At 37.3% G+C, this 19,561-nt stretch overlaps 1 protein-coding gene across 10 annotated transcripts in view; it reads left to right on the top strand.

Moving 5' to 3' along the window:
* Positions 1-18,377, top strand: part of Dmd (dystrophin) — a 2,062,171-nt gene extending 2,043,794 nt beyond the window's left edge. For 8 of the 10 annotated variants that reach the window (XM_071606751.1, XM_071606753.1, XM_071606749.1 and 5 more), the window contains 2 exons: positions 2,214-2,306; positions 15,798-18,377. In XM_071606751.1, the coding sequence (XP_071462852.1) occupies positions 2,214-2,306; positions 15,798-15,895 (191 nt within the window). In that variant the 3' untranslated portion in view covers positions 15,896-18,377. Of the gene's footprint in view, positions 1-2,213; positions 2,307-10,652; positions 10,685-15,797 lie in introns of all 10 variants that reach the window. The other 2 variants (XM_027927376.3, XM_027927381.2) reach the window with 1 other exon arrangement.
* Positions 18,378-19,561: the final 1,184 nt, after the last annotated feature.

Raw genomic sequence — 19,561 nt, 5'->3', positions numbered from 1 at the left:
CTTTCTTTAAAGATTGTGTGTGTGTGTGTGTGTGTGTGCGCGCGCGCACAGTCTTCCTTTTCTATTTTGTGACCTTAATCCTTCAGCACTCCTTTTCAGTCTTTGTTATTTCAAAGAGGTTTCCTGTGGTCTGTTACCATGAGATACACAGAGGCTTTTTATTATCCCAAATCTTAACTCTCCATTCTAATAATGATATAAAGCCCCAGATCCAACTAAGATGATTTTTGTCTTAATGGTTAGCATTAGCAGTGATTCTTTTAGCTGGTGCTTTAAAAGCAAGGATAAGCTGGGTGTGGTAGTGGCACATGCTTGTAATCCCAGCCACTCAGGAGGCTGAAGAAGGAGGATCCCAAATTTAAGGCCAGCCTCAGCAATTTAGGAAGACCCTGTCTCAAAAAGTTTGGGGATGTAACTTAGTGGTAACTCATACCTGGCTTCAATCTCCAGTACTCCCCTCACCCAAAAAAGATGAAAATGTAAGAATAACTTCAGTATTACAATTATCATTGAAAATCCAAGTGGTATAGACTAAAGGAAATGCAAGAATATGTAAATCATTTATTCGCTGGCTCCCCTGTCATTTATAAGTGAGATGTGAACCTGAGGTTGCCCTTAAGCATGGTCATTATTGCTGACTTGCTGAAACAAGGTCTTGTTTTAGATGGAAGTAACAATGTGTTGAACAAGTAGAGCTTGAAAAGATGTTATTTTAATTATTGGAAGATTGACTATTATGGAAAATTAGTTTCAGAGAACCTTCAAAATTCAAAATGAACTTGATTTACACCTAAGAAATTTCCCCCTTACTGCAAAATGTTCGTTGAGGGGTATTTATTTGACATATGAATGAACAATAGAGACTCTGATGTACAAAGTCTATAAGGAGATTCTCATTCTCTGAGAAAGCCATCCATTCCTCAAGACAGCAGTCTACACACATAAGCAAATCTCAAAACTGAGAAAGAAAATTTCTCTCTATAAAATGATCAAACATCATTTTGATAATGTTGTCCCAAGTAACAAGGAGGAAAGGAACAAAATTCCCCATTACACTCTACGTCTACTATCCTTAGAATACTAATGTTTCATTATCTATGCAGGTCACGTGCAACTTTTATTTCTATTACATTGGGCCTTAAAGGTATTTGAGTTTTGTTTGTAATTTTAGTTAAATGTCAAAGTGAAAAAAATACCTCAGTGTCTTCACTTTTTTCTTACCTTCATAAAGTAAACACAGAATGAAACATTTCTTTTGTGTTGAAGAGATACACTACAATTTTGTAATAATTGTTTCATTCCAAAAAAAGTTCAGCTGGGTGCAATGGCACATGCTTGTAATCCTGGCAAGTCCAGAGGCTAGGGCAGGAGTATTGTAAGCTCCAGAACAGCCTTCTTGATATAGAGAGACCCTGTCTCAAAATAAAAAATAAAATGGGCTGGGGATGCTGCTTAGTGGTGGAGGGCCCCTGGGGGTTCAATTCCCAGTACCAGTTAGGGGAGAGGTTCACATTTGTTAATGTTTCATAACAAAAGAAGATTTGTCAACTTAACTTCTCCATCCACCCCTTGGTAACAGGGATTGAACTCAGGGGTGTTTAATGACTGAGCCACATCCCTATCCCTTTTTATTTTTCACTGGATATACAATCTTTTAAACTTTGTTTTCTTCTCCAAGAATAGTGACACAAATAACTATGTAGAATTCTTCACTTTAAAGAATTAACCCCTAATTATTATTTTTTTTTATATTTTGTTTTAGTTGTAGTTGGACACAATACCTTTATTTTATTTTTATGTGGTGCTGAGGATTGAACCCAGCACCCTGCATGTGCTAGGTGAGCACTCTACTGCTGAGCCACAACCCCAGCCCATGTCCTCTAATTATTAAGCGGGAGGATTTTTTTGTTAATGTTCTTCATGAGCAAGTAAAGGGAATTTTACACACACACACACACACACACGCACACATATATGTATATATGTGTATATATATATGGGGGAGGTATGTACTGGGCATCTAATCCAGGGGGCACTTTACCTTACCATCCTCCTGCCTCAGCCTCCCCAATCACTGGGATTACAGGTGTGTACCACCATGCCTTACTATAATGGCTTTAAAAAGTAATCATGGCCCCTTTCTCTGGAACCTCTATGTTTTGCTAACATATAATTCATCCTTTTGTTTTGTTTTGTTTTGTTTTTTCATTAAGGTGAGGAAGATCTTCTCAGTCCTCCCCAGGACACAAGCACAGGGTTAGAGGAAGTGATGGAGCAACTCAACAACTCCTTCCCTAGTTCAAGAGGTAAGCTCCAATACCTAAATGGGACTCACATAAACTGGAATGATGGCACTCTCTTCTGTACCCTACTTATGTATATGCATTATCCACCTGAAAGCCAACATGTGCCTACAGAATGCCAATTTGGGTCCATGGTGGGAAGATGTTATTTTACTATGAATTTCTGGTTTGGCTTATTTGGAATTCAATCACCTACGGCATTGAGGTGTTTCTAGAAATAGGAATTCTACTGTGTCAAATATTTTATTTGCTTCACATATTGGTCTGAAGAGTTAGTTAGGAGGTATCTTTTACTTAAGAGTAATTATTGTGTGACTTTTCCAAATGAGGAAATGAATGAACATGTAGCTGCTATGTGGTACAGTGAGGCCTAGGACATGCCTAACAAGTGGTGGTGCTAGGGATTCTGACTCACCCGCTGATGCCCTTTTATATTTAAAAATTGTATCATACCCCATCATTTAAGTAAAAGATAATGAGTCTTTATAGATTAGTTTGCTAATCCATAGTTGGAGTATAAGCTTTATAAAGAAAAATATTAATATTTCCTTTCTTTTCATCACTTTGACCTGTATATTTTGCTTCTTATGCACAAGCAGCATTTTCACCCACAGAATCTTCCCTCCAGCCTGAGCTTTAGATGTCTCCCTTCACCCAAAGAGATATTTTGCTGCCATTGTTAGTTTCTGGGGGCATTTATTTTGGTATATTGCCCCAACATAAAAGTCACTGATCCACCTCCCTTCCACAAATAAAAAGAATGGTAGCAGTCACCTGTGATCAAATAGAAGGAAAGCCTGGGGAAGTATAAAGAGGAAAACACCAGGCTTTGTGACCAATGATTGTCACCCCTAATGGGCAGCCTGGGAGGGAAGGGCGGCAGAAAATCTGGGCTATTTGTTCCTCTCCATAAGGGCAATGAGGAGGGTGTTTTGAGTAGTATGTTTTTCCTATATTTTTGTTCAGTGTCAGTTAACAATGGCCATTTCCTAGCTATTTGATGTGCAAGTGAACGTTGTGCAGTGCACGCTAAAAGCAATAATGTTCTAGCGGAGCGTTGCTAAGGAACCGTCAGGGGAAGCTAATTTTAAATGTCTGCACCAGCCATCTTTTCACTGCTGAACACCACTGATGTGTTGATTTTAACAGATAAGAATCTTATCTGTCTTCCACTCACCTCTACACCCCCCACCTGCCACCTGCATCCCCATCCTGAATAGCTTACATATCTCTTCTTTCTGCTCTTCACTATTTATAAGGAGAAGACCATATACTGGATTGGCAGAAATCAAATGCTTTCATCTTTATTCTCATTATTTTATCCTGTCAGCTTTTACTAGTGCCTACTAGGATCAGAGAAAGTACTAGGGAGTCAAAGAAGAAATGACAAGTTCCTTGCCTTCAAGGAACTTACGGTCCCTTGGGGACAGAGAATTACAAAGAAGTTCAGATCACAAAGCAATTATATGATAACTGTAATAGAAATTTATTTGGCATGAGTAAATCCCTGATTTGACTATTATCTATATAAGAGAAGCATTTTACATACAGTACACATATATGTATATAATCACATATACATACAAAGATCAGAAACAGTAGCTTCTATACTACATAAATAAGGTACCTGATAGTGAATTAGGAAGGAAGGAGTTAACCTGAAGCAGAAGTTTCTTCTTCAAGGTTGTACACATTTCATCACCCCCATGCTTTCCTTTGAAGGTCCTAGATACGCATCTTATCCCAGCCCCTTGAACTGGAAGCTTGTTTACCTGCTGTATGGGATGTAGGTAGCTGCTCTGTTGGTGCCCTGGGCATTTCTCCCACATCTAAACAACAAGCATATTTCAGGAAAGAGGCAACAGCAAGACTGCTGGTTTTCCTTCCCCAGAGGTAGCCTTGCCTTCTTTTTTGTACCCATGCCTCTGCTCCACCCTAATTAGCTTTAAGGTAAAATCTTTTGCAGCATATCCCTGAGTCTCCTTTTTAGAGTCCTTGAAACTAGATTGGGTGTAGAATAAGTCTCCTAAAAGACTAGAAATTTACCTCTTCTGATATGGTATTTGCAGTTAACATTGCTGATGTTGTTGTAGTTACTTGTGTGATATTGATTTACTTGTATGGCATCTTGGGAAACTATTCAGGCTGCCTGGATAGTGTTGCTAAATTATTGCTTATGGAACAATACCATCCCCCCAAGTTCTGCAGTTTTCAAATACAGGATAAGGAGGCCTTATCCTTACACCAGTTCCATTGACTAAGTTTCTATTTAATCATACCCCAGTGGCATGAGAAAATTACTTCATATTCTTAAAAATAGACAAAAATATATATAATAAAACAGTGGCTAATGTGTTAGCGGAGCTGGGCTGGTCTTCTTGATACTGTGACCTTGGGTTTTGTTTTGTTTTTCCATGATTCTTGCTAAATGGGGCATTGTTATTAGGCCTTTTCCTCCTCAAATTCAGATGGATAAAAAGTTTCATTGTTATAAAAATAGACTAAAAAGTGCCTCTTGGAGGCACAGTGGCACATGTTTATAATCCCAGAGACTTGAGAGTTTGAGGCAGGAAGATCACAAGTTCAAGGCCAGCTTCAGTGAAGCCCTAAGCAACTTAATGAGACCCTGCCTCAAAATAAAAAATAAAAAGGACTGGGGATGTGACTTAGTGGTTAAGCACCCCTGGGTTTAATTCCCAGTACCAAAAAAAGGTGTCTCTTGGATCTTTTATTTATGACTAAAAGCATTTTTTTTTTATTGAGAAAGAGAAAGAGACAGGAACAGTTGGGTTAAAAAAGAACATCTTACCAGTTGTTAGGTATATTAGATTGATATTAAGCAGAAGTTCTTGAGAATCTCAACATCTCAGGATTATAGACTCTCAGAATATCCATGGAAGGTCATCTAAGCGTTTTTATATTCAGAATGGTAGTCATTGACCTGATTTGATCATTATCTATATAAGAGAAGCATTTTACATACACTATACATGTATGTATATAGTCACATATACATACAAAGATCAGAAACAAATGTTTGAAACAGTACTTCTATACTACATAAATACATGCTGCTTCTGTCCGTCCGTCCTTCCTTCCTTCCTTTCTTCTTTTCTTTCTATTTTTTTTTTTTTTTTTGCAGTACTGAAGATTAAACCCAAGGGTGCTCTGCCACTGAGCTGTGTCCCCAGACTTCCTTTTTATTTCCATTTTGAGACAGGGTCTCCTCCCACTTCTCTCTCAAGTTGCCCAGGCTGACCTGGAACTTGCAGTCCTCCTGCCTTAGCCTCCCAAGTAACTGAGATTATAGACACAAGCCTATGCACTGGCTCTGTTTTATTTACTGAAAAATAAAATGCTGATTACAACCCACTATATTGATTTTCTGATCCAGATGATTAAAAAAATCTTATCTAACTGATCTCAGTTTTCTTTGTCTAGGTGAATAACTTTTTTAAAAAAAAGTAAATAAATATTTTTACCATGGAAGTTGCTTCCAAGATCTGTTTATGTCTTAGAGGACGTTGTAGTTTTATTCTGACTCTTCCATCCATGTTCCTGTTGTTGTGTTACAAAAAATAATAAGTTCATGGTTGCTACAGCTGTTTCAGACAGCTGTTTGAGTAACTCAAAACAGATGTCAGAGCCAGAGGTCTGACATGTAGTGGAAATGTGCTATTAAATACCACCTCATGGTTTATTTAACCCTGCTAGTTAATTGCCCACAGAGGAAAATCATTTAAAAAAATACATTTTTCATAATTATATAAAGCACGTGAATAGGTGGGTTGTTGTGTACTTTAAATTTACAATTTGTTGTTGTTGTTGTTAGCTCTTGCCAAGTTTTGACTTAAGAGTTGGACCTTAAGGTATCAACCAATCTTTAGTTTTCATTTTCACAAAGAGTATCTAGAAGCTCAAAGAAATTAAGTTCCTTATTCATGGCCAATCCCACAAGTTAAATTAGGCTTCTAATCTTATCTCCATGGCCTTGCTAAAAAGTTATCCAAATTAATAAAGGGTTGCATGCTTCTCCATTTAGTGATAAACTGAAGGCCAACATTATTCCTGTATAAGAGGCAAAATAAACTGCATTGTGTTGAATGTGTGAACGTATGCACATTTAGCTTTGTGATTATATCTTTTCTATCTAGATACAGTTAGTTCACAACCATTTGGAAGATTTCAGTGGCTCGGTATATATTTAAACACTGAACATTAGCCAGTTTCTATCTAATTTGTCCATTTATCTATCTGTAATCCATCCCTGTGTTTGAGTATATGTACAAGTTGAATTCCAATGTAATGAAAATTATTGTTTACTTATCTACTCTAAGACATTTTCCAAATATCCCCCATTATTCTATAGGAATACTACATGAATGAACAATAAGTATGATTTTAAAATAAATGCTTTAAGCAATTTGTCCGTAAGTCAGTGATCAGTTAGCAGTCTACAGATGTATTTTAATATGTATAGTACGTGCTTAATGAAAGAAATGCTTTCTTGGTGGTATGATATTAGTCTCTCCAAAATAAGGTTCCATTCATAGAGATTAATGAATAATAGAATCCAATATAAGCTCTTACTACAATAAGACAATCAAGAAAGCAGTGAGCAGTGCTTTGTGAGGATTTCTGTTGTGTGTGTAGTCTCTGGCCTACTGACCTGTGCCACATAATATGTCTCCCAAAGCTTGTACCATCCTGTCTCTTTTATACTATCCCTTCTCAAATATGCTCACATACATTCTGTCAAAGGTTCCTAAATTACCCGACACAACAGCTTTTTAAAACCTGCCATCTTTTAAAATTCACATCATTTCATAGTTTGTTTGTTTTGTTTGGTGGGGTTTTGTTGTTGTTTTATTTTGTTTTGTTTATACTAAGGATTGAACTCGGGGGCACTTGACCACTGAGCCACATCCCCAGCCCTATTTTGTATTTTGTTTTTAGAGATTGAGTCTCACTGAGTTGCTTAGCACCTCACTTTTGCTGAAGCTGGCTTTGAACTTGAGATCCTCTTTCTCTTGCCTCAGCTTCCTGAGCTGCTAGGATTATAGGCATGTGCCATGGTGCCCAGATCACTTTTTTTTAAAATGGAAGAGCAACATAAAGAACAAAGGCAGATGGATGTACCCCCTTTTGGGCACTATTGTTTCTAATCTAGTTCCACAAAAGTTGTGAGCAGCTATCCTTTACACCAGGGATTAGCTCATGGGCCAAATCTGGCCTACTGCCTGTTGTTAGAAATAAAGTTTTATTGAAACACAGCCATATCCATTAATTTACATGCTATTGGTGACTGTTTTCTCACTACAAGGGCAGAGTGGTTGTGACAAGCTTGAACTGTTGCTACAGAAATTGTGTGGCTTGTAAACCCTGAAATACTTATTATCAGGCCCTGCATGGAGAAATCTTACCAATCTCTGCCTTACACTATTTTGTGTTCATTCTGGCTTATTACATGAATACAGCCATGGACTTCAGTGCTAACTAAGTTTCAGCTCAACAAACCTGTGCTATTGAATTGATTTATATATTTATATCCATGTTCACCAAAGAACTTGCATATTCAGTATTGAAAGCATAGGTAGCTATTTGAATCATCTTTGACTTGTAAATGAAACAGAAGCCCTAAAAATGGACAAAATTTCCCCTACCTTTTAAAAATAGTGAACTAAGATTAAAGATAGTCAAAAACAATAACATCCTCCACTTTTGTCTCTGAACTGGTAAATTACAATCAATAATCTCAAGTTCATACTGCCTCAGGAAACTAAACTTCTCCAGACCTGACCAAGCCCTTTATTTAGAGCCAGTGCTGTCCCAACACACTTCCCTTTTCTCTTGATTCATTTCCTGATAATATACCACATTGCCAGATGGACACTTGAACTGAAGGTGTAAGGAAATTCATTTTCAAAGACTGTACTTATGAAATCAAACATTTATCTGGTACTTGTGTGTGTGTGTGTGTGTGTGTGTATTGATCAAGAACTCTTTAAAATGTTGCAACCAAGTAGGTTCTATTTTGTCAGTGTAGAGCTGTTCCCAGTACAATAGAAAACATTATTTGTTTTTTGTTTGTTTGTTTGTTTTTTATGGTTTTGGTTTGATTTTGTATTGGAGATTGAACCCAGGAGTAGTCAATCATTGAACTACATCCTCAGCCCTTTTGGCTTTTTTTTTTTTTTTTTTAAGACAGGGCGTCACTAAATTGCTAAGGTTAGCCTTGAACTTGAGATCCGCTTGCCTCAGCCTCTGAAGTCACTGGGATTATAGACATGTGCCACTGCACCCAGCCATTATTTGCTTTTAACAGTTTATTTTATTTTTTACAAAAGAGGAACTTCTTTTTATACTGTTAATGAGCACATAGGGACCTGAATGAAGAGGGAGGATTTGGAATAAGATTAGGGTTTACATGGGCTCTGAAGCATGGCTTCTGAAGAAGTACCTACCTAGAACCACCCAAATAGCATTTTCTGCAGACTATCCAGCTGCAAGCAGTTGATACTAACTTCTGAATATGACTTTGTGTCAAATTAATAAACATACATAAAGTTGATCATTCTAGGAACTGTGATCATTCTGAAATGAAATCACATCATTTTCTAACAATACTGTCCTCCCTAAAAGTTCTGAAGTTTTAAAAATAGAACAAAGTGACAAGCCAGAACAAGTTACAAACTCTTGGCATTCAAGCTAAAGAATAGTACTCCAAGGCCAAATTGCTTAGAACACAGAAAAGACTTTTGGCCTTGATCTCGCTACTACCTTACGAATTCAGTGCAGTTATCAAATATGAATAATGGCTAGGGTTTAAGGATAAAATGTGGGTGAGCAACATGGGAACCTACCCTCAAGGAATCTATAGTTTTATAGGGAAAGAGAATTCTGTTACCAGACAGTATACCTGAAAGTATAAAGATTTAAAAAGAAAGAAAAACCAAAAAGGTATTCAAAAGAAAGGGCGAGTAATTCACATGGAGCTTAATGATATTCTCCCTTTTCTTATGACATATTATGGATCTGCCATTGATAACACTCCTGCTGAGGAGCCAGGAAATTTTTTTTTCTCTGTTGTCACGCTTGGGGAGCATCAAGAACATCCTTTCATGGTCCTTAAGCAATCTCTAACTCTCAGGAAAATTCAGAAGAAAGAAAAGAAGGAGGGAAGAAGGAAGGGAGGCAGGGAAGGAAGGAAAAAGTCATACCTAGAAAAACTTTTAATATATGCTAGAAGTTTGGAACTTTGAGTTAAGAAAGATTTCTTTTGTAACTCCATACTTCTTCAGTCTCTGAAGTTATTTCAGGGAGTTTTAGTCTTGGAGCCACTAAGCATGATGGGTTGAGGGAAAAGGAAATGTTGGACAGGCTCTCTAACAACTCCACTTTTATCTGTTATAAATGCTGGAATTCCATTTAAGACTATTAGGAAATGTCCCATGGCCAAAGCCAAATAGCTTGAAACCCAGTATTTCACTTTTGAAGACCTGGAGATAAAAGGAAACTTCATGCCCAAGAGATATTAAGTATGGTCGGAGGTTCCTAATTTCCATCCAACTATGAAAAATACTTTCTCATTCAAAAATAGATTAAATGCATATAGATATAGGATTCTGTAAAGCAAGCCAAGTGTGTCTTTAGCCATTGACTCTCAATGTTCTGATATTTATTGAAATTTGAGGAGGCTGAAGGCTCATTCTTGGATCTGGCTCTGTGGCCTGCCCATTAGTGAGATTTACTTCTTCCATTCATCTTTTCTTGCTATCTTCTCAAATGTCCCCAGTCCAATCATCAATATACTCAGTTTCTACCAGATAGAATAAATTATCCCAGGAGTATGGAGTTCAGCCTCTATATGGGATTCTCCTTTGCATTTGGGGTGCAAAGTTTTGGCACACAACAGCCAATTACTTTTTATGTTTCAGTGTGTTGATTGTCAAGTCCAAAGTGAAGAGATTCTGAGATTATTGAATATTAAGCTTAAGATTCTACAGTTGCCCTTGAAAACAATGCTCAATTTGTCAAATTTCTATTCCATGCCAGTTTTCATCCAGTTTAATGCGTGAACTCTGTGGATTCTATAAATGATGTCTCCTGAATCATGTTTTCTGTTTACACTGATTTTTAAGTGTATGTAAAGGTTATTCGACTAGATGTGTCTTTTGGGTTTTTCCGTTTGTTTGTTTGTTTTTTTTTTCCTCCAGAAGGGAATAAATGAATTGTCATCTCAACATTTGTTTGGTAAAAGAAGCAAATTGGTATGAAACTGTATATTTATGCATGTTTTTTTTTTTCCCTTTCTGATATCTCTGCCTCTTCCTCTCTCTATTATTAAAGGAAGAAATACCCCTGGAAAACCAATGAGAGAGGTTAGTGAGATTCAGGCTCACAGCCATGGCTTCTGTCTGTCTCATCCTGCTTTCTATGTTTGGCCTTTGTGTAAGAAATGTGTGTGTGCACGCGCATGTGTGTATTGCACATTGTGTCATAATGTAAGGATGGTAGTCACCTCTCCACTTGCAGCTCATGAGGAACATTCCTCAAACATTCATTGCTGTGGTCATCACCATGACGACAGGATGGGGGTTGGGGGAGCAGAAATCTCTTTAAAGTGTCAATCCTCTGTGGTCCCTAGGATGTAATCCTGCAGTTCATCATCTGTTGCCATTTGCAACACAAAGTCTTCAAAATAAATTTAGCCTTGAACATAATTGATGAGTCATAAAGCTTCCTTCCACTTCCAGGACCTTAGCATTTTCTGCCAGTGCCCTTGGATTTTAGTCTTCTGGGATGATGTCATTTTGGTTTTGTTTTCTTTTTTCCTGGTTCCTACACTCTTTCCCATTTTAGCTAATATTTTTTTTAAGCACATACTGTGTGCCAGGCACTGTTCTAAGCCCCTGCTATTTTTTCCCTCAAATAATCTTAATGACAGATCTATGAAGTAGATACACTTCTTAACCCCATTTTACAGATAAGGAAATTCAGTTTCTGAGAGGGTAAGCAGTGTGTCCAAGGTGACAGAGCCAGGATTAAAGTCCAGGCAACCTGGCTCCAGAGCCATACCCCTAACTCTTATGCTATACTGCCACCTCAGAAAATAACATTGAAATGCTTATGTCATCTTCACTTGCCCTTTAGAAGATGTTCTTTTTCATTTGGCATTTGGAGCCAGGAGAAAATAATAACCAATTAGGTTCCAAAAAAAAATTGAAAGTTGGAGTCTTGAATTTCTTTTAATGTCTCACTAGGGGTTGAAAGTAGCAGCATACAGCACTATCACTGAATGTGGTTTAGGGATTTTACAGTGAAAAAACTGCTTCTTACTCCTGTTCTACCTGGAATATTGTCTGAACATTGAATTACCTAATCAAGTGGCTATTGGATGACAGTGTTGAGTGACAGCCCAAATGAAACAAGATTGTCCTTGACAAGAATTTAATGTGAAAGAGGGGAGAAGGAAAGCTCACTGGTGGGATGTCAGTGGTATGCACTGTTCTGGGTGACAGATTGAATGGGTGGAGAGTTCCTATATGAGAAGATTCTGGATTGTTAGCAATGGGATGGACTGAAGTCCACCGTTTCATTTAAACGTAAGAAGTCATATTGGAAATTCTGCCAATACCATGCTGTGCAAGTGTAATGAATCCCATGATCCTCAGTGTGTCTACACCAGTGCTCCCTTCCAGGGCTTCATGCAATGGGGTCTTAGGGAGGGAGTGGTAGGCTGGGAGAAAAAATTAAGGAAACCTGAGTCAGTGAAGCATTGACTGCTCCTGCCTCATGTACTTCATATGTGACACTTCTTGGTTTCGTTCTTATGGTAAGTGCCCCTTAAAATTTATTTTAACTTTTTGTGAAAAATTGTGCCACAGTTTTGACCCCCTGAATGCGTTTTTTGTTTTTTTTTTTTTGATGAACAACTTTTTTAAAAGGCCAGCACACACAATTGAAGTCACAGAGGCACTTGGAGATGACTACCTAAGGCGTACTATAGATAAGTTTCCAGAAGCCAGAGAATCAAAACAATAATCGCTTTTTTAATGCTATGACAATACCCTAAATGCACAGTAGACCAGATATTTTCCCAGAGATTAAACTATAGAGAAGAAAAGATAAGCAAATTTCACTGCAGTATTCTGGCTTTGCTTGGGCCAACTGAATGCTAACCATTTATTTGGGAATTGTATTTAAAAAAAAAATAGAGTGCCAGATTGCTATTGAGGTCTTGGATGTTTGCCAGAAAGTCTCAATTCCAATCACTGTGGAAAACAACTCCCTTAGGCAGTGGCGGCTTGTGAGACTAAATGTGTTGCAGTTAGTGCCAACTTGGAAAAACATAAAACTGCCCTAATGTTCAACGCATGGTGCCTTTGTGTTCAATAATCCTTGCTTAAGAATGGATTAAATTAATACTTTCTATAGACATATTTTGGTGTCAACTTGTGCCTGAAGCTGATTGCAAACGCCTGAATCCTGGCTGCTTTTCAGTGCCTCTTGTGTTTATAGGAATGAGATTTTAATTTTGACTTTAGAAAAATCTGTCAGGTAAAATTGATGACCGCACTAATGCTGTGCCTTACCCACACGGATAGTAGAACCAGGATACAAATTGGTTTTATGTATTCATGTCACAGTGTGGTTTGAATCCTCCAGTGGATTGAGGTTTGATTCTTTGGGGCAATATTTTGTCCAAAACAGAATTTGTATTTTTTTTTCTGGATCTTATGGAAACCTTCATGAAAAAATTGGAATCATTATTTTGGTGAAACAGGTATTTATAAATGCAGTAACTAAAGGGATAACAGATATGGTGAGGTGACTCTAAAAACTCTTTGTTTTTATAATGTAAGGATGGCCACAAGGCCATTTTTTAACATTTAACAGTCTAAACAGGTGAAAGACCTTCTAACATTTTTGTGGGAATGTATGTTGTGTATTAAGAATAATGAACCTGTTTTCCCTGGCAAAGTTTTCAATAGCAGATACCCCTAGAATTTATGCCTCTTAAGAAACTCAAGAATTTTCCTTCCAGGTGGTAACTGAACACATTTTAAAGAATAGAAGCACCACGTGGCTATATAATTTACAGATGCATTCACTTATTTTAATATTTTTTGAACTTTAGTCCATATCCCTTAGCACATGTTCTAAAAAGGCACTTTTATTATCCATAGCAAGCAGGAAAAACCAAGTTCTTCCCTTTTTTATTTATGTTTTATAATACATTTCTAGCTATTAGGTGAACTATCCTATAGTTAGATGTGGGACATAAGAAATAGTTTGAATTATATTCAGATATCATGTTGTTAGGATCTTGGATTTTTTTTCACTGGCTTTGTTAATAGCTGTGAAGATTGCTAGTAATTCAAAATTTGCAGTTCATCCTTTTCAATTATGCATGAATGATTGTGCAGATTTCCCAGGATTGCTGTGCACTCAAAAATAGATACAGGGCCAGGCATGGTGGTGCATGCCTGTTAATCCCAGCTACTCTGGAGGCTGAGGCAGGAGAACCCCAAGTTGGAGCCTAGCCAGGACAACTTAGTAAGACCCTGTCTCAAAATAAAATAAAAAGGGCAGGGGGATATAGCTCAGTTCTAGAGAAACACTGGGTTCAATCCCCAGTACCAAAACAAAACAGAGAAGCCCTCCTGGCTGGTGGCATCATTATCTATTTGTACTCTGAGCAGTAAGGAGCAACAAAGGATCCACTGCATCTTGCTGTGGTTTTTATAGCATAAAGAAGTCAAAGACTGGGTGGTGGGGGTGCGTTGTGGCTCAGCGGTAGAGCACTCGCCTAGCACATGTGAAGCCTGGGTTCAATCCTTAGCACCACATAAAAATAAATAAAATAAAGGTATTGTGTCCAACTACAACTAATAAATAAATATTTTAAAAAGAATAAGAAGTCAAAAGACAATTTCAGTTCTTCATAGAGGACTGCCAAACTGTTGACCACTTTTTTGAATAGTACATAGGCATTGTTAAAAATTTTTATATTTGTAGTCTCAGCCAAAATCCAAAGTGATTTTAAAAAAGAATGTAGTTAGCTCTCGCCAAAACTTTTTGCACTAATAAAGCTCAAAGAGATTTACAAACTTGGTCACTGTAACACAAATGCTTGAATCGCATTAAACTTTTAATAAGTCCTAAATTGATCTGGTGCCATTGTGGTTTTAAGTGCCTGCCCGTGAATCCTCTTTTGATCCCCTCGTATTAAAAAAAAAAAAAGACATGTCTCTGGGAATAAATATTAGGACAGAATACCTGCTCTAGACTATCTTTAATTTTTATTGGGATTTTAACAATTATTCTGGGAATCTGTAAAGTTGATCCATGACAAGGTAGTCATAGCCTAGGAAAGCTTTTCCATTCCAAAGGCAGTACTTTGAGCAGGATGATTTACCAGTGTCTAAGAATTAAAATTAGCCCAATAAAAATATGGGACATAAATGAAAAGGAAAGCCATAAAGTGTGAATGTCTCAGAACATCATAGTCTAGATCTAAATTTTGCTACAAAGCATCCAGGAACATGCTGTTCTTATGTTCCATTCTGGGGCATTAATGCTAGGTCATGCCACATTATTATTAAAAGGTTATTCTGATAGTTAACCCTCATTTAGGAGGATATCAAAGATGGATACACAGGTACCCAAATCCATGCAATACATGTGGGTCATATTATTATATTTTTCTGGTGCTAGAGATTGAACCCAGGGCCTTGTGCATGCTAGAATGTGGGTCATATTATAATTAGGCTCTAGAGTGATTTGGGATGAGAGGCAATTTTTACTCTGAAGTTTCCTAATTCAAATGTTGATAGTATACACAAAGGTCAATTCAAGAGTTTATTTTTCAACCCAAGTAAAAGCAGAGAGGAATCAGCCACCTCCGCAATACTACCTCTACCCTTCACAGCCTGACATAGCCTGGAAATGAAGATTTCATATGGTGGTGATGGTGGCCGTGATGTTAATGGTGATGGTATTGTGGTTATGGTGATGATGATGATGGTGGTGGCAACGGTACTCATGAGGGTGGTGATAGTTATGGTAGGGGTGGTTTGATCATAAAAAATAGTACAAATAGTTGTAAATATAGTAAGGTGGAAAAAGTGTTACCTCATCATGAAATGATTCCTGTTACAATAGGAATCTTGTGTTTATCCACAGAATCTTTTTGCTATATGATAGTTCCATTGGGAAGATGAATGCAGTGCTCGATATTTTTCATGTAAATGACACCAGTAGCCTGCTCCAGTATTAAGCAAGCTGATACTAACAATGTGTGATGCTTCATTAACAAGGCTTTACTTCTTTCTGGAAACTGGGGGAAATTAAACCCTGTTGTGTTCACCTTCAGTGCAGCTTCTGTGTTGTCTTCACCAAGAAGTGGGTAATGATTTCCCAAATAGCAAGAAAATCAGGGTGATGATACCTACACCCTTTATAAAATCTTTCTTTCTCTTTGTTTTCCAGGACACAATGTAGGAAGCCTTTTCCACATGGCAGATGATTTGGGAAGAGCAATGGAGTCCTTAGTTTCAGTCATGACAGATGAAGAAGGGGCAGAATAAATGTTTTACAACTCCTGATTCCCGCATGGTTTTTATAATATTCATACAACAAAGAGGATTAGACAGTAAGAGTTTACAAGAAATAAAATCTATATTTTTGTGAAGGGTAGTGGTACTATACTGTAGATTTCAGTAGTTTCTAAGTCTGTTATTGTTTTGTTAACAATGGCAGGTTTTACACGTCTATGCAATTGTACAAAAAAGTTATAAGAAAACTACATGTAAAATCTTGATAGCTAAATAACTTGCCATTTCTTTATATGGAACGCATTTTGGGTTGTTTAAAAATTTATAACAGTTATAAAGAAAGATTGTAAACTAAAGTGTGCTTTATAAAAAAAAAAGTTGTTTATAAAAACCCCTAAAAACAAACACATACACACACGCACACACACACACACGCACACACACACAAGACACACATGAACTGAGGCAGCGCATTGTTTTGCATTGTTTTAGTGTAATATTCATATGAGGTTCATGGCTTTTTTTCTTTCCTTGCATATTAAAGATAGGACTTCTTCTAACACCACCAAATGACTACTTCACATTGCTCCTTTGAGAATCGTTGACTGAGTGGGTCTGGCTGTGGGCTTTCATTTTATACATCTATATGTCTATAAGTATATAAATACTATAGGTATATAGAGAAAGGGAAAGAATTTCTATAGACCTTTTAAATTTCTTCTTCAAATGTTCCTGCCACTTTCTAATGGGAAAAAAACTGCTTCTAGTCATCTGGACTTACCTGCTTGGTCTTGAATGAATTTTCCCTGGAGCCTGAAGCTAGGAGGAAACTACCACACTAAAACATTGTCCAGGACTCCAGATGTTTCTCATTTTAAACTTTCCACTGACAACTAGAGTATTGGATTTTTTTTTTAAAAAAAAGGAACATGTGAAGGAATCCATAAGACTTACTATATCACAGTAATCTGTTGGTTGGTATATTTGGCTTCCTGTTGCTGGCTAAGCCACAATTTAGTTTAATGATGCTTCTGTGGAAATTGGGAGCATTAGAAGGCATTTGAACTCCCAGGCATTAGGAGGACAGTGGCGGGGCTATAGGGCTATGGATTCCCAGCCCATCCCTGTGAGGGAGCAGGCCACTCTTAGAGGACTGGATGAAGATTCATAACCATCCATACACACATATCTATAATCACAAATGAATTTTTCTGCCCTCTTCTCACAGAGAAGTGAGTGGTTTGTTATTGTTGTTTTGTCGATTTTCTTCCCATCATGATGAATTTTTGAATGCTGCAAGAATTACTCTAAAATAACCCTTGGGAAAATGTGTAAGACAGTAGCCCCATCACGTTTTTGACAGTGGTAAATATCCATCCAGAAGCCCATGAACTCTGTTTCCCTCCTTCACATTTCTCTACAAGAAGTTCCACAAAGGTTTGTAAGTGGGAAGGCAAATCAATTAATCTGTTCCAAAAGCAAATCCTTCTCCAAACCCTTTATGGTGAATTAGGCAGGATAAATATATAAGCAAACAAATTCTTCAAAGTGAGGAGAAACAGTGAAGAGGAAAAGCTAAGAAGGACTGGTAGGAAAAAGCTTTACTCTTTCATGCCATTTTATTACTATTTCATTTTTAAAAATGCATTAATTCAATAGAAATCATTGTGTGTCCTATTACTTTGCAAGTCTGTTACCTCTGACATCAAGTGTAATTAACTTTTGGAGTGTGGGTTTTGTCCATTGTTTTATTAATGATAATTAACATCACACACAGCTTCTCATGCTATTTCTACCTCACTTTGGTTTTGGGGTGTTCCTGGTAATTGTGCACACCTGATTTCACAGCTTCGCCACGTGTGTATCGTGTGGCCATTACTCTCCATTTTCTTTCTCCTTTATAATTTCCAAAGCTCTAAGGAGAGCTCTAAGTTAATTGGAGATTTGGTTTTAGTCTTGCATTTTTTCCTTTCTCTGACGCTGGACTTTTTCTTTACCCGAGGTTTGTTTTAACCAACATTTAAAACAAGGGGTTACTTTACATCCTACTAAGAAGTTTTAGGTTTCACTCTAAAATCAGAGGTGGAGTGCATAATTTTGTTTTAATCTTTTTGTTTTGTTTTATCTTTTAGATATTAGTTCTGGAGTGAGTCTGTCAAAATATTTGAATAAAAACTGAGAGCTTTATTGCTGAGTTTAAAGCATAATTTGGACATTATTTTGTGTTCTTTATAACCACTGAGTGTTAAACTGTAAATCATAATCAGTGTAACTGAAGCATAAGCATCACATGGCATGTTATGTCATTGTTTTCAGGTACTGGGTTCTTACTTGAGTATCATAATAATATTGTGTTTAAACACCAACACTGTAACATTTACTAATTATTTTTTTAAACTTCAGTTTTACTGCATTTTCACAACATATCAGACTTCACCAAATATATGCCTTACTATTGTATTATATTACTGCTTTACTGTGTATCTCAATAAAGCACGCAGTTACGTTACAAAAAGTGTCAATCAGACTGATGCTTTGTTTCTACTTTTAGTTATTTCTGTTCTTTATTTCATTTATTGGGACGGGGGTCTCCCTGTGTCACGCAGATGGGCCTCAAACTTCCAGACTCAAGTGATCTTCCTGTCTCAGCCTCTCAAACAGCTGGGACTACAGGCACACATTTGTGTAAATGAAAAATGAAAATCAAGAAAGGTAAATAGTGAAAAGCCTCCCAACCACCACAGTGTGGTCCCACATTATCTTCACTGCCTTTTGAGTAAACAGTTATTTCTGATATATTCTTCCAAAGTGTCTTTATTAGTATATAAGCAACTATAAATATATATTCCTACCTTTTTAAAACTTAAGTCTTTTCATGTCAATATATAAAATACCTTTTCATTTTTGATAGCTTTATAATATTCCAGTATATGAAAGTTATTTAAGTGGTTCGTTTTGGTGGAATATATGAGTTATTTTTCATCATTGGCTATGTACATCTCTTATTTCATCATTTTTCTTATACACAATTATATCCATGAAACCCATTCCTAGAAGTGAGGTTGCTGGATCAAAGAGGGTGTTTTTGTCAGCTTTTTCACTGCTATGACCAAAAATACCTGACAAGAACAATTAGAGAAGAAAAAGTTTATTTGGGGGCTCATAGTTTCAGAGGTCTCAGTCCATAGAAGACTGGCTCCATTCCAGGGAACTCAAGATGAGGCAGAATATCATGGTAGTGTAACAAACCTCATGCTTTGAATATAGCCCTTGCTGCTCTGCCATTGAGGCTAATTTCCTTTCCTCTTCTCCCTCTCCCCCTCCCTAACCTGGGAGCAGGGAACATGATTACCTTCTTCCCCTCCTGGTTGTTTGAGCACACGTGCACCACAGGAAGCAAGCAGTTCAGACTGGTGGAGGTGGGTGGATATCTCCGAAATTAACAAGTGAATCACAATCACTCTACAAGAACCACGTGGTAAGGAGTCTTTAAAAGCCCCCTTTTAAAGATAGAGAGAATCAATCAGCCTCTGGGACTGGAGACCTTACGTTCCTCCTTTGCTAGCAAGCAATACAACTTTTTCCTTTTTCAGAAACAAGAACTGAGCTTTTGGTAACAGGAGAGTATGGTAGAGGAAAGTGGCTCAGGGCATTGCACCAAGAAGCCGAAAGAGAGCCCTCCTCTTCAGGCACAAAATA

The sequence above is a fragment of the Marmota flaviventris genome, chromosome X, assembly GCF_047511675.1.
Source record: "Marmota flaviventris isolate mMarFla1 chromosome X, mMarFla1.hap1, whole genome shotgun sequence".
Classification (NCBI taxonomy): domain Eukaryota; kingdom Metazoa; phylum Chordata; class Mammalia; order Rodentia; family Sciuridae; genus Marmota; species Marmota flaviventris.
This window is presented reverse-complemented; position numbering and strand designations above follow the sequence as displayed.